The sequence below is a fragment of the Takifugu flavidus genome, chromosome 10 (assembly GCF_003711565.1).
Source record: "Takifugu flavidus isolate HTHZ2018 chromosome 10, ASM371156v2, whole genome shotgun sequence".
Taxonomy (NCBI): Eukaryota; Metazoa; Chordata; class Actinopteri; order Tetraodontiformes; family Tetraodontidae; genus Takifugu; species Takifugu flavidus.
This window is the reverse complement of record NC_079529.1, coordinates 7,102,088-7,116,776: the sequence shown is the minus strand read 5'-3', so window position 1 is coordinate 7,116,776 and position 14,689 is coordinate 7,102,088. Positions and strand designations below refer to the sequence as shown.

Sequence of the window (14,689 nt, the reverse complement as noted above, 5' to 3'; positions counted from 1 at the left end):
GCTCCCTCCCATCCCCCTCGCTGGGTTTTGCATCCTCTTTGAGATCTGGAAACCACAGACACAGACTTCATTGTGGGGTCCTCTTTGCCTGGATTTCTCTCTACAAAAGCCTGATATGTAAGACGATCACTCCCTGGCACCCAAGAACCATTTTTGGTCTTGCCCATTTCTGCATGACTGAAACAAATACAACAGAAAAACGTTTTTTTTTCCCCATATACTTTATTTATAAAGAAATTTGCTATACAGTTGAACAGAAAGACATTTTTGCGCTCAGAACTGCGACAGAGAAGTGGTGTGTTCAACTGGGAAAACAAGAACTAGCTCCACTTGCAGCATGCACTCAGATGACGGACATGGATTCTACTTATCAGACGTTATGTTCTCTTAGCATACTGGAGGGTTATAGCGTTTTCGTTTCATTTTCTCCCACTTATCTAGATCCGGGTCGCGGGGGCAGCAGCTTCAGGAGGGATGCCGCTCCAAAGCCAGGCGAGAGATGTAATCCCTCCACCTAGTTCTGGGCCGGCCACGAGGCCGCCTCCCGGTGGGACATGTCCGGAACACCTCTAAAGGAAGGTGTCTGGAAGGCATCCTAGCCAGGTGCCGAGCCACCCCAACTGACTCCTCTCAGGACAGGCAGCGGTTCTACTCCGAGCTCCTCCCGGATGTCCGAGCTTCTCACCCTATCTCTAAGGCTGAGCCCGGCCACCCTGCGGAGGAAACTCATTTTAGCCGCTTGTATCCGCGATCTTGTTCTTGTTAGTGCTTATTTACAGCCAACAAATTCCTGTCAAAAACAGTGGATTTTGGTTTCTTTGGATGAAATCTTGACAAGCTGCACAATGCTGCAAAGCCACACAGTACTGAGTGTGACCTCCTATAAGGCATTCGATAGATTTTTACATGTCAAAAATTGGTGATACATAGAGGAAAAAAATCAAAAACTATGCTGAAGAAATAGAAAAGGTGAAGGCTGAACAGTCTGATTAAAAGCACCTACACCTGATACATGAACAATGCTTTTTTAATCAACTTTTTTTTTTTGTGTGCGTCACATGTTTAAAAGCACGAGATGCCACCATGACTACAATTTTTTTTCTTTAGAAGACAGCTTTTACTGATGTGATCCAAGGAGATGTTTAGCAGTCGCTCACAGATTTAAGAAGTTAAAGACACCATGACCACAATGTACACGATGACCAGGATCAAGCTCCCGAGGCCCAGGCCCAGGGCCACATGGTTCAGGGTCCGGGCTGTTCTGCTGTTCCGCTCTGCTCCCTGCTGGTCCCCAATGTGGTTGGCTTCACGGGCCTGAGAGGGAGGAGGGGGCGGAAAGATGTCTGATTAGCAAGGTTTGAGGTACACAACAGCTGAACCCTCTCTGCTGTTTTCAGATGTTTCTATGAATAATGTGGGGGGGGGGAGGGGCAATCGAACACAGATGTTTGAGTCCAACCCTCCAAAAAGACAAAAGGAAAAAAAGCAACCAACTTTTCCCCTCGTGTTCTTTTAATGCAATATGAGATGAATTGAGAAGTCAAGAACTTCGTATCCATTTTAAGATGATGTCCTGGACAGCAAAAGCCCGGCTAATCTAATCACACTCCCACATACTCCATTTTATCTGTGTGTGTGTGCGTGCCTGTGAAAAAGTCTCAGTCTGTTTTAGTACATCTGGTTATCATTACCGCTAGGCTCTGTGCTCTGCTATGAAAACCGTGGCTGCGACCTCACTGCCACAGACGCACAACACCAAAGAAATGTTTACAGATGAAATATATTTTTCTTTTTCTGGCACGTGAGCAAGTGCAGTTAAAACAACGAAGTCTTCCGCGTCCCACACCAAAGACTCGGTGAGTGTGTGTCATTGGGGCCGCTTCTCTTAACACGAAAGGGGAGGAATCGAAATAGTTTCATGAATGGAAAGCTTACTGAGTTAATCTCAAAACCACAGGCGTGCACAAATCATCTATCTGCCGCCTACACAAACCAAATTTGAACTCTTAAGAACAGAATAAACATTCGTCACTATATCTAACACCCACAGATGACATTTGAACAGATCTGGGCCCAGGCAAACAGGAGAAAACAAGTTGAACTCGTGCACAAGACTGTCCCTCCCTCTCGTCCACTTCCAGGATAATGTATGATGGCCACCTACCGGTGGTGTTGGCCCTACTTTGGCTTTGGGGGCAGTGTGATTTAACCTGCTGAAAAAGGTCGCAGCCCCCAGGGCATGACATTGGCAGGACCCGAGGTTTCCCAGCACCGTCCAGCCGAGCCCAGCGGTTCAGTTCCGATGCTAGCGTGCCCATTTTTGGCGCTTTGGACGGTGATCAGCACGGGCGCCCTGACTGGCCTGCAGCTACACCACAGTAGCTAGCTTTCAGTAGCTAGAGAACAGGAAGTCCTAGAGTCCATAAAATGTCCATAAAATTCATGAAATTCAGGAATGAGCTAAAAGCTCAAAGGAGGGAACATGGCTGTCAGTTGCTGCAGAGCACAAGGCAACTGGACAGTTCGAATTATATATATTTTTAGAAAAGGCTCTTTAATCAGCTGGCTCTAAAGAGCCTCTGTCATATTGCTGTTCCTAAATTGCATTAGCTGTCCTGAGTCATCGGGACATAAATCCTATTAGATGCTTTTTTCCCGATTGGCTCTGCTTCCCTGTTGCTGCCTGATGGACTGCCTGTCTACAGTGGTGTCTGCCTGCAGCATCGTTTCGGTGCCCTGTTCGTGCTCTGGGTTTGGCTGTTCTCCTGGTCGTCTGCCAGATGAATCATCTTGGCAGAGACAGGGGCCGGATACACAGAGATGAAACGACATTTCGGGAAAATCCAGCTAGCTTAAATTGAGCAATGCACAAAGCAGATAGACAAATATTTACGTTAACTGTGGACACATCCTCATCTTTCATCAGGACTTCATTAATTATCCAGGTTGGTCGCTGTGTTAGTAGCACGGCAGCATGGAAAAGCAGCCAAACGCACCGTCCAGAGGGTCACTGAGGCCCCACCTTCTATTAATGTTGGAAGTCAAGAGAAGCAGATCTGACTGAACCACAGACAGAAGTGGAGTCAGGGAGAAAGGACTCTCCCCTACTGAAATACAAATGAAATGGAGGTGATGTTGCAGGTTGAGCTGGTGCAGGTCTTCCCACCAACCTCATGCCAGGAGGAACACCCTTCCCCCCCCCGCCAGTTATTATCTGGAAGTCCATTCATCAACAAGAGATTATCTGTGGGGAAACGCTCACATTACGGGAAACAAAAGGTCATCTGATGACGCCATCACGGGGGCCGGGAGAGGCTGGGTATAAAGAGCGCCAACATCTGACTGACAAAAGCATCCTTTGTTTGAGGCCTGTGGCGAAGCCTTCTATGGTATTGTTTTTTCCTCATTTTAGGAAGTTTATTACATTTTAGGGAACATCTTCCTTTAGCGCGTGTCTAAGGGGTTATTTATATTCTCTTGTACATCATCCCTGAAAATGCCACAGAAAGAATGTTGAGTGAGACAGATTCCACCAGCTGGTGGTCTCTTCTCCCCCACCCCCCCAACCGCCCTGCCCCTTTATTCACCGTTTGTTGGCCCCATCATTTCTGCAGGCTTCCCGATAGTCCTTCAGTCCTTCTCGTCATCAACTATTAAGCAATCGACCAAGTTTTGAAATCCTGAACCTCCAAGAAACACTTTTCCTTTCCTTTCCTTTCCTTTCCTTTCCGATCACATCCAGCTGGGGATGGGGGTGGGGGGGTGTTATGTCCTCACGGCACTGTAGCCACATTCCTGTAATCTGTGTTTGCTCAAACAAACAAGGGAAAGATGTGTGTGTGTGTGCATGTGTGTGTGTGTGTGGTGTGTGTGTGTGTGTGTGGTAGTGCACACTGTCAGACCTAGAGCCAGCAGCAACTGTCAAAACAAAGTCCATTGGTTGATCATTTAATTGGGAGATCTGGATTTAGCAGCAGTTGGTGCACCGCTAACATGGCTGCATCTTCTGGGTGCTTCACACATATCACACAGTCCCAGTCCTCAGACATGGTGGTGGGGCGTTGCCAGGAGCCACCCTTTTCTCATGGATTCCTTGTGTTCGTGGCAGAGCACTGCATTGCAAAGCCAACACTGCTAATCTCCTGATCTGTCATTGATTTACTGGTCTTGTAGCTGCTCAACTTTAGTTACTTCAACCGTCAACTTTCACTGGTCTGAACCACAAGTAACGGATCGGATTTGCTCATTAAGCAAGCAGGCGGAACAGCTTTGCTACACCAAATTTTCATTTTCTGAAAGTTTGGCTGATAACAGATGTCATAAAGTCAAGTTTCCTGTTTCTGAGGCAACTGTTCAGTGTGGGTGCGCACATGTGTGAAGCACATATTTATAACAGCCTCTTAAAGACTTGCAACAAGTAAAAAAGGATGGGGGGAGGGAAAAGTCTCCCCTTTTTGTCCCAGACAGGATACAAAAAAATACCACAAGACACGTCCCAGTGAAGGTGCAGTGACCTCACACATCCTGCACTACTGCGTTCTCACACTCTGTTCAGACCAAAATGTTAAAATCATTGCACTTATGAATGTCACATGGGAATCGCTTAGTGTTATAATGTCTGTGTAGATTCTCAATCATCCAGGTTATAGTTAGACAAAGAAAACTACCTTGGATAAGTGTTATAATGGTTTCAAATCCAATGGGGGCATTGCTGAGAAAGCAGTGGGTAAAAGTTGATCACCCCTCTCCATAAAACCTCATAAAATCACTAAAGCCATCAATGCTATTGCCAGCGCTCTCTGAGGAAGCGCACCCTCGAACACATCTGTTAAACAGCAGAGGATTGAAAAGCTCTGCCTTAATGACCTTATGAAAAGCGAAAAGCAACAATCGCCCTTTGATTCTACAGCCATGGCAACGGTGTAAACAGACTCTGCTAGAGGCTACTACGTTTCATAAAAGATAGGAAGCCGCCGTCTTCAGGCTTGGCCAGACCTTAGATGGGAATATTCCAACTGACCTGCGCCTTCATAATCTGCCTCATGCTGCAAAAGGCGGCCATTTTAGACCAGCGTAAGTGGAACAAAACATCGTGGAAGTGTGGTTATCCTGGAACCGCAGCATATCCAGCGTGTCGCAGGGTCCGTAGCGCCTGCTAAATTTGGTCTCGGTCTGGAAATAGTTTTAGGACAGGGTCCACTGGCATCCTCGGAGACGCACCCACATGCAAGGCCGCGCAGCATAAACACAGCTGAGTGCGTTGGCTGGGAGATCACATGTTTGGCTTTAAAAGTATACAACATCTTCTAAAAGTTTGTACTAATGCATCTCAAAGCAGACCGTTAATGCCACTTGGGCGGCCGTGGAGGCCCCTAATCCCGTGTGGTCCATAAAGGCGATGTCGAGAAAAATGGGAAAACCGGAACATTTTTGGAGGGCGGGTAATCACATCCCTTTTGACAAGCTTTATGGTTTTTGCACCATGACTATGACACATAGTGAGCGTTTACCGCTTAGCAACACAAATTTGCCTTGATGCGATCAAGAAATATGGCCAGAAGTAACCCAGGGCATTTTATTTAAGCTCTGGGAGGGTTGCATGTGTTTAAAGTGACCTTTGGTTTCAATAAACAAGCCTGCCGAAATGAACGTCCTTATTAAACGCATGTGACATCGTCATTTTTGGACAGATGACGTTGTCACATGTGTCCCGGTCACATGACATAAAGGGGAATATACTGTACGTTTGCAGTGTCTGATTGTCCATGCACACTGGCATAACCAGAAACCAACCATGGACACTGTGTTCTGGCCAGCCATCATCTCCGACCTGTCCGAGAGTCTCGGAAGAAACGGGAGACAAATGTGATGTTAGCGCGGAATCGATACAAAATGGTTTCAGTCGAGAACCACTCGGCTGAACGCACCGTTTAGAAGAAAAATATCTATCTCTTCATCTTGCCACACGTTTTAATCTCCCCAATAATTACAACTGAGTTGGATCGCTGAATCGATTGGTCGCTCACACGGCTGCGGACCCCACAGGAGCCCGACCCGCCGACCCGCTCAAGGGTGCGGACGCCACTCTCGCAAATTAAACTCACTTGGATTGAATAAATCAGGGCGGCAATTCCGAGAGGCAGGCAGCAGCATAGCATGGTGAAGATGGAGTAGCACAGGTAGTCGTTGACGGGGTTGCTCAACGGGCCTGGGGCGATGTACATGGCGGGCTGGGCAGTGATGGCCCCCTGCTGTGGGTACGGCTGCTGGCCATAGGGAACACCTCCGTACTGCGGGGCCCCTCCGTAGTGAGGAGCAGCTCCAAAAGCCTGTTAAAAGAAGTCACGAAATATAATCAGATAGGAAGCAACGAGAGACTCCATTTCAATTATCCACGAAAAGTCACGTAAGTTCTTGTATTTTACGTTTCACAATGATGAACAAACGTTTCCCCCGTCATTCCTGCTTCTGCTTACAAAACCGGCTTTCATCAATGCATTTCTTCCTCTTCTTCAACCGCACATTTGTTTTGCGATACTATAACTGGGAAATAAGGCTCTGGAAGAGTTATCTGATGTCCAGATAGCTGATTATCACACTGATCAGGCTATTTTCATGTGACTTTTCACACTAATCAGTGTTTGGCGTCACTTCAGGTTGTTGACACAGGACCCAAACAGGAAGGCCAACTGTGTTTTTAGATTCAATTCCAGATAAATGCTTCTGAACTGAATCATTGTAGGTGGGGTGTAAGAGGTTGAGGTCATTTTTACTGAGTCTACACTAATAGATAATGTCGCAATGGACATCCAGAATGACATTCTACTGATAAAGAAATAAGCCCTGTTCATTATCTAATTATCCTGAGAAATTAATTCCAGCTGTTTTTTTACGCATTTATATTATAGATGAATAAGTCCACGAATGTAAACCTTTTTAATCAACATTTAATCTGTTCAATCTTCACATCCAAACGCTGTTTAAAACACTTAACGGCCTTCATATATGTCTATTAAAAATTGCTAAACCATCAATAGGTAATAAATAATTACACGCCAATTAAAATTATTTCTAAGACGGATCAAATTTAATTTACCAATAAATTACGTAATTACCTGCCCCTGCGGCGGGTATGCGGGTCCAACGGCAGGGTACCCAACGTTGGCGTTGTCATAGGAGGGTGGTGGGGGAGACTGGCCCATGGAGGACTTCTCCTCGCCCCATTCCTTCATCGGAGCGCTCGGGTACTTGTTGGGGTCCATAATGTTACTGTTCTGCTGTCTGGTCAGAGCACTTTCAGAAATTTATTTTTATCTGATCTCCTTTGGATTTGACCGCTAATCCCGTTTTTTTTCCCCTCCTTCAATGCAGTGCAAAAAGTATCCTTTGTGCTGCTGCTCTGATGTCACAGGACGACTTGCAGAAGTATGAGGACTACAAACAAAATTAAATTTGTGCCAGCATAAAGAGACGTAGAGAACACGACTACCTCCGGTGGGGAATTTCAAAACAATGGTGACACAATATCACTTATAGACAGTCTTTTAGAAAGAATTAAATTGCATTAATGACGGGGTCCGATTTTAAACACCCTGCATCCACTCTTTTTGTTTCTTATCGAATAATACGCAGGGCACAGGGAAACAATAAAGTTTTTATTTTGAATTGAATCAGTCCATTTCCGGAAAAGCGGATACAATTAGCTGACTTGACACTAAATTTACTTTTACATTGTACTGAACCAATGAATAAAGAGGGTGGGTCTGCATGAACGGGGCTGGATTTACGGTAGATAGGGATCGACAATCCTGCTATTTACCTGCTACCTAAGTAAAAACGGAAGAGATTTAAGATGATTTTAGGAGTACTGTATGCCTGATCATCTGCCATGTTTCACATGTCACACTTCATTGTTCCCAAAAGAAAATTAATTGAAATGAAATGCAGCACATCGGATTTGCTCTGACTTCCACAACAATAATAGCCACAAACCCAATCTGCCCGTTGAAATAACTGAAAACATATAATAATGACCGCTAGAGGGAGCGCCAACCTTTCTAAAGATTTGTTATGGCATCAAGTAGTTTTCCATAATTCATTTAGCATACTGAGCTATTTCAAATTTGCTCATTCAAAGTAATTTTACGACCTGCTGTCTTGTTGAGTCGTTTGCAATTTCAATTGTCAGGGTAAAAAAAAAAAAGGTTGAGATTGGTCGCTTTAACCTCCACCTGCCACCAGATGGCAGCGTATCCTTATGAACCCTGATCTCGCGTGACTTCAAGTTCTGTTTTTTTGGCGTCTTTCCCTTCATGTTACACCTTAAACTCAAACTTGGATTTATAAATAAGCTATTTTCGCGGTAGAGTCATGTGGTTACCATTTTATTAACACATCTTGTACATTGAATTCAAATACCTCATTATGTAAGGTCAGACTTAAATCGCATTGGTATTTAATTGAAATTAAATTAAAATCTGCCCAAAGACAAAACTTAATAATGCACATAAATATGTAAATATGATTTCCCTCCCCTTTAAAATGAGATCAAAAACACAGCCTCTTTTCATAAATCCTTTATAGAAACATAACATCAGTGTTTCTGTATCTCAACAGTGCAATTCACTACATTCTTCCATAGAGTCAAATATGACCATGAACAGATCATCAGGAATTATCGACACCGTCACAAACACTCGGAACTATGTGGATATTATATTTTCAAACAGCGGTCAGGCCGGTCACAATACGTCACAATCTATATCAGCGTTTAGCTACAACAGACAGTACGGGCTATAGACAAGGAGACACACACAAGCTACAGTATGTGAACACTCCAAGGAAGTTTTTGGTAAATATATATCTGTTACTGATGTCAATTTCAGCTCAATAAATCAAAACAGTAGTGAGCTATCTTACATTAAATCACAGATATGTCGGTTTTATCACAACAAACTTGTTTCTGCTTTAAAACACCCAATTGACTGACACAGAAAGTGACACAAATGCTTGTGTGAAGGTGTGAATTGACAGGCAGAAAGCTTCACAGCTCACAGCAGCTACACACTGTCGACCGTCATTTAAAATAACAAAAAAAAAGAGCTTCTGGTAGGTAACCCTGCCGCGACTCCACTGTGTTATCTGTTGGCTGCAGCGTCGGTGAGCCAGCGTGTGTTCTGGTGGACGTCTAACAGTCGCAGGAACGAGCTGCGGAGAGACAGACAGACAGACAGACAGACAGACAGACAGACAGGCAGGCAGACAGACAGGCAGGCAGACAGGCAGTTGAGATTACGCATTTGCTCAGGTAACATTCACACACAAAGCCATGGCTGCACTGTTACATAAAATAGTGTTAAAACCCTTCACCCTCCTGCCAGCCACGCAGAGTCTCACCACACGTTGGATAGAGGTCTAACCATTTAAACAGCACACCGTTTCCATGCCTGCATGGTGTGTGTGTGATGTGTGTGTGTGTGTGTCAGAGGAGGCCATCTGAACAGATGGAGAGAGTAAATATAAACCTGAACCGTGGCAGTGTGTCAACCGCACTACGAATCGCCGAATGCTGAAGCTTCATCTGACTCCAGAACTAAGAAACATCTCTGGTGGGTCAGATGTGTTCACCTGGACCGAAGGTGAAGAGCTTAGATCGTTACCTTGGTCGGAGAGCATCGGTTGAGCATTTCCTCCTGTCCTCCTCCTGCAAGGTCAATGAAAGCAACATTGAATGCTGATCACTGGATATCTGCGTCCCAAAAACAGTAATTAAGCCCTTTTTTAATGTTACCTCTTGTTCTGGTTGAACTTGCACCTGCATCGGCCACCTGAGAGAGAAGAAGAAGAATTTAGCTTTCTTTTTTTTCGCAGGACAAAGCAAAGCCTTGCCAGGCTACAGAGAGGGGAGCATCACGTGTGCACGGGCACGAGCTTTTTCCATCTTACTGAAGAGGATCATGATGCCGATGAGACAGAGGACAGCAGCGAGGATCAGGCCCCCAACACGCAGTCTGTGGTAGTCTGAGGGAGAAAAACACGAAAAAGGCATCAGAAAACACCAAAACAAGAAATGTTAAATCTCACAACAGCTTTAAAGAGAGTAAGGACTGATTACCAAAGGTAAAGGGGTCGTCTTCGGCTGCGGAAGCAAAAAGGAAGAAGGTCACAAATCATTCCGTGGTTTCACCCGTCACATCAAAACAGCTGATTGTCAATCGACCCAGTTCGGGCAAAGTTCTAAACAGCTTAACTGGACTTACGGGTGTGTTCCTCTGCAACCACCAATGACACCACTGCAAGAGTCGAGAAGGAGAGACTTTACACAAGGTCTCAGCCGATCAAAAAGAATGATGGAATTTGAGGGTTTGAAGGGCACGACTCACGCGTGATCAGCACCAAAGCACAGATCTTTGACATCTTTAAACCTGCAGTCGTTCACCTGTGGACACAAAGGTATGACTGTCTGCGTCTTAGGTGGTGAGAAGACATGGGTCCATGTATGAAGAGTGCGGCATATTTAAACAGCGAACCAATGTTTGCTCAGTCTGTGAACACGTGAAAACCAACAGCGGTGCGTTCATGGACCAAGCGAGCAAAGGGCCCACCGGTATCAACTCGGGGTAAATATCATTATCTCGGATGGCACAAAGAAAATGTTTTAAACGGGCGAGCACGTTGTGAAGAAAAGGAAGCTAGCTGATATTATTGCATGTGTTCTAGCGCTCTCTCACACACGCGCGCACACACACACGCACGCACAGAAACTTGATCTGATGTTGAGAGTGCTCTAATGGAGCCTGAACCATCCCCATACCGCCATGTCAATGCTTCATTTTTTCATCTGCCCCGCTTCCACACAGCTTTATTCTGTTAGATTTCACATGGAACGGAAAGGAAAGTTATTGCTGTCTCTAATGTGAATTTAATTCGATTTCAGGAAGGGTTTTACCTTCGGGAGCCTTGCATTCACGCATTCTGTGTTCACGCTGCAGGTGAGCATTGCAACATGCCCTGGGAGGAGACACAGCTTAAAAACACAGCGGTGATTTTCCACTCAGTGTGGCGCACACGCTCCCCCATGTCATCATTGATATAATTAAAATATATTCTCTTTTCTTATGTTTAGATGAGTGCTTTCAGCACTCTTCCATCCAGCCTGAAATGCAAAAGAACCAAAAAAAAAGGGAGTGAAAAGCGAAACGGCGGCTGTTAGCAGGAAGAGGAGGAGAGGGGGACAAGTGCCTCTCTCCTGGGTGCCTCGCCACGGCAACATGAGGCGAGGCAGGGGAATGCAGAGGGAGGGAACCGGGCCAACGACCTCAAGAGAACAGTTTACCTCAGGAGAAGAACCAAGCCGAGAGCATAGTGGCAGCGAGAGGAGAGGACGTAGGGGACAAGGCCAGGGAGAAAGGATCAGAGGAGGTGGGAAAGAGGAGGAAAATGGAGGTGCAGCCTCCCCCCTCACACAGGAGTATAATGTTCTAAAGTAAATGTTAGTGGAAGGCGCGGCCTGGAGGTGAGAACAGAACACGTTGTTACCAAATCACTCCTCCTGAGCTCTGAGCGGCTTTAGGTTAAACCCTAAATCTGTTTGAAACGCACCCATTTAAATGAAATCGGGTGATCTTATATGTGTCTAGGTTGCTTGAAGAGGACTAGTGTGAAGCCCTCTTCAGGTCACGTCTGTTTTATAACGATCACCTTCCTGAATATGAGACATGTTATTACGGAAACTAACAACTCCTTGCGTCAGCTCCTGTTGTTTTTACGATCCACTTCTATCTTTTTTCACACGAAGCTTCTTTTCTCAGGCGCTTCACTATCTTGCCTTGAAATAATCTGTCAGGATTTTAAGAATCGAATTCCTTTGACCTTGTGCAACATTGTCTACGAGCACTGGGTCGTTACTGCGATGATATTTTTGCAGAATATGATAAAGGACACAATGTTTTTTGTTCCGTGGGGTGTTTGGACATCTAGAAGGATAGAAGACAGCGGTATGGGAAGCACAAGCAATGAATGTCCGATGAATTAAAATGAATTAAAGAGTAGGTTGATTATCCAAGGGAAGGAATTCTTTATGGAACAATTGTTGCAGCTCTGCCTGTGCAGAGATAAAGAGCTTTCTGTTCTGGCTCCCTCATGCTACTCTGCCTGTCTCCAACTGTCCTTAACCCCAGAACTCTCACCAATGTTTTCCTGCTCCTCTTTTCTTCCCCAGCCACCCTCAGAATCACCACCCACCAGTTTCTAAGTCTTCTTCCCCACTGAGCACCATTATACGTCATATCTTATATTCTACAGATTTTACTTTATTTTTTTCCAACCTTTCTGCAGAAAACAAAACCTTGTGTGTTTTCCTGTAATGAACTACAAAGAGCCTATTCACTCATGAACTGCACAAAATTCCTACTTTAAAAGCAGTGGATTCCAACACAACCGTTGTCGTGCGCACACACACACACACACACACACGACCGTCTTCGTAGATGAAACACACTGCACACAATGTGAGTTATTTACACAGCTAAACTGCCATGTTCTCCGCCTAAAGTCAAAAAGCGACACAGAGGGCACGAGCGAATGAGCGAAGTAGGCAGGGAGATGGAGAAGAGTGTGGTTGGGAAAGAGAGGGAATGAGTGGAAACACACAGGGATGGAGGGAGTGGAGCATACTGGAGCCATGAGTCACATATGGGAACCACAAGACTAACAGAGAGCAGCTAACAACAGACAGCAGGCTCACAGTCTTCAGGCATAATGGCACAGACAGTAAGACAGACAGCATGTAGCCATAACAGACCTGACAGACTTTAAAAATGCTGCTATTTTCACGAGAACATGTGTTTTATTCTGAGATCATTGTCTATAGTGAGTTGAAATGGAGAAATGTGGTGAGGTGAGGGAGGAGAGAGCGGCATCAGATGGATTAGATCGATGTCTGCAGGGTTCCAGACCTGTTTGTGCGACAGCAGGGTGATTTGAGGAAAGCTGAAATGGTGCCGTGATCTCTCTCTCTCTTACAGCTTCTTTTGTTCACTCTTTCTTTTTTAAGACTTGTGGTCATGTGAGGAGAGGTGAGGAGCGTGAGCCAAGTCTGTTTCACCTCCCAGAGGAAAGACAACTCCGTTGCCCTTACTCCATCTTTGCCTTTAATCCTAAAGTGCCTCTGCCTCTTTCTGTCTCACCCTTCTCTCAGACCTTATTGTCAATATTGTGTTGTGCAGATGTTATCCAACACAATCACGTCATCGTCGCGACTTCTGTCACTGGAAATCTGGTGTAAAACTGTATGCATCGTTAATTGGAACCACATTTACGGGTCTCTTTGCTGCACTTTTAGATAAATTACTGACGCCAGACATTTAATCTCTAATAAACTCTCAGCAAGACATTATCAGATATGCTGCAGAGGAAAGGTTTGTGTTACATCTGCAGCCTTACAGTGCACAATCTAGTCTCCCATCTCAAAAAAAGAATGGAACCACATTCGTGTACATGGTAACAAAATCCCGCTTTAGAATGTAGCCTTGCACTAGTAAGTATATACTAAGTATATTATTAGTAATAACACATTCTAAGCGCCTATTTCTTCATTTTATAGCAGGTTACGACTCTTGTCATGGGCCTGGGTTCATTCCAACCTGTCCTTGTATAGCAACGGCTCTTTCACGCTTATCAGCGCGCACACGCACGAACGCACAAGATTACCAGGAGGGAAATGTCAAAAACACGTCAAATAACAGAGATCATGCGCGTGAAACCAGCGACAAAACACGCGTCTCGTCATTGTCGCCTCTTAAATTATTCAAACGCGTTAATCAAGCGCTGCGTGTGCCCGTTAATAAAGAATAAAGGAATAAATAATAGCAGCTGTCAGGAGCGCGCGTGATGAACAACCATCCCGGGCTGTTGCGCACGTTCCCAAGTTTCCCCCTGAGCGCGTGCCGGGTTCCATTGTTCCGCCACTGGCGGTCTCGCGCAGACACGACGGATAACTTTATGATTTTATAACACCGTGTTTATTATCTTTTCCTTTTCACAGCTCATGCTGAAATAAACGTGGGGAAAATGTTTTCTATGAGAAAGTGGCGGAACTCGTCATTAAGGAGTCACTGTTGTGATTTAATGACTTTTATTCCCAAACGTGAAACTTGTTGAAGCTAACGTGAAAACCGTCCGGAAATTAGCTTGACGTTAGCTAAACTTAGGGAGATGCTCATTGTCATATGTTAGGGGATAAAAAACTGTCAAATGTGCCCTGTAAGGAGAGAAAAGGAGTGCGGAGCGAACCGGTGAAATAAGAGATTGTTCGGTCGAGCGCTTACCTCTGCCGGGCTGAGTTTATAAACCACCAAAAGGGAGCAAAAGTCTCCCAAAAATGTGACGACAGAAGTGGCGACTCTTCCTGCGCGAACCAACACCCTGTCTCCGCCGCCGTGACGCTCAACAGGTCGATCAGCTTTTGGGAAAAGTGGGCCGAGTTTAAATGCTGGAGGGTTGTCAGTGAACTGCTCCCAGATTGGTTTGTGAGCTGCGGCTGGTAGAATAAACCACCGGGGCGTGGACCGGGGTTGGGGAGCCAAGAGGTGGAGGGAGGAGGAGATGGACGAGCGGAGCGCCGGCGCGCAGCGAGGAGAAGCGCGGTGAGCAAGTTGGGAAGCTGACGGCGAAAAGTGTCGAAATAACT

At 45.4% G+C, this 14,689-nt stretch overlaps 2 protein-coding genes across 4 annotated transcripts; both read right to left on the bottom strand.

Annotated features, from left to right (window-relative positions):
- Positions 1–202: 202 nt before the first annotated feature.
- Positions 203–7,442, bottom strand: LOC130531999 (proline-rich transmembrane protein 1-like). Of its 2 annotated transcripts, none has more exons than XM_057044187.1 (3): positions 7,116–7,432; positions 6,105–6,329; positions 203–1,314 (listed from the first exon to the last, which is right to left on the bottom strand). In XM_057044187.1, the coding sequence occupies exons 1-3, from the start codon at positions 7,260–7,262 to the stop codon at positions 1,162–1,164; spliced, it is 525 nt and encodes a 174-aa protein (XP_056900167.1). In that variant the 5' UTR covers positions 7,263–7,432; the 3' UTR covers positions 203–1,161. The 2 variants fall into 2 exon arrangements, with proteins under 2 accessions (XP_056900167.1, XP_056900166.1); XM_057044186.1 differs by lacking the exon at positions 203–1,314 and adding an exon at positions 5,609–5,842 and having other exon boundaries at positions 7,116–7,442.
- Positions 7,443–8,560: 1,118 nt separating this feature from the next.
- On the bottom strand, positions 8,561–14,637 carry fxyd3 (FXYD domain containing ion transport regulator 3). 2 transcript variants are annotated; one of them, XM_057044189.1, is made up of 8 exons: positions 14,328–14,562; positions 10,383–10,438; positions 10,260–10,292; positions 10,115–10,138; positions 9,946–10,020; positions 9,791–9,827; positions 9,660–9,703; positions 8,561–9,207 (listed from the first exon to the last, which is right to left on the bottom strand). In XM_057044189.1, the coding sequence occupies exons 2-8, from the start codon at positions 10,414–10,416 to the stop codon at positions 9,188–9,190; spliced, it is 267 nt and encodes an 88-aa protein (XP_056900169.1). In that variant the 5' UTR covers positions 10,417–10,438; positions 14,328–14,562; the 3' UTR covers positions 8,561–9,187. The 2 variants fall into 2 exon arrangements, with proteins under 2 accessions (XP_056900169.1, XP_056900170.1); XM_057044190.1 differs by lacking the exon at positions 8,561–9,207 and adding an exon at positions 9,224–9,495 and having other exon boundaries at positions 14,328–14,637.
- Between the last annotated feature and the right edge of the window lie 52 nt (positions 14,638–14,689).

Coding starts and splice junctions, on each gene's coding strand:
- LOC130531999 (XM_057044186.1), bottom strand. CDS start 7,262: ATGGACCCCAACAAGTACCCGAGCGCTCCGATGAAGGAATGGGGCGAG. Junction 6,330..7,115: donor CATACCCGCCGCAGGGGCAG/GTAATTACGTAA, acceptor TTCTTTTAACAG/GCTTTTGGAGCTGCTCCTCA. Junction 5,843..6,104: donor CCCTGATTTATTCAATCCAA/GTGAGTTTAATT, acceptor GTTTCTTCCGAG/ACTCTCGGACAGGTCGGAGA.
- fxyd3 (XM_057044189.1), bottom strand. CDS start 10,416: ATGTCAAAGATCTGTGCTTTGGTGCTGATCACGC. Junction 10,021..10,114: donor AGACGACCCCTTTACCTTTG/GTAATCAGTCCT, acceptor TTTCTCCCTCAG/ACTACCACAGACTGCGTGTT. Junction 9,828..9,945: donor CGGCATCATGATCCTCTTCA/GTAAGATGGAAA, acceptor CTTCTCTCTCAG/GTGGCCGATGCAGGTGCAAG.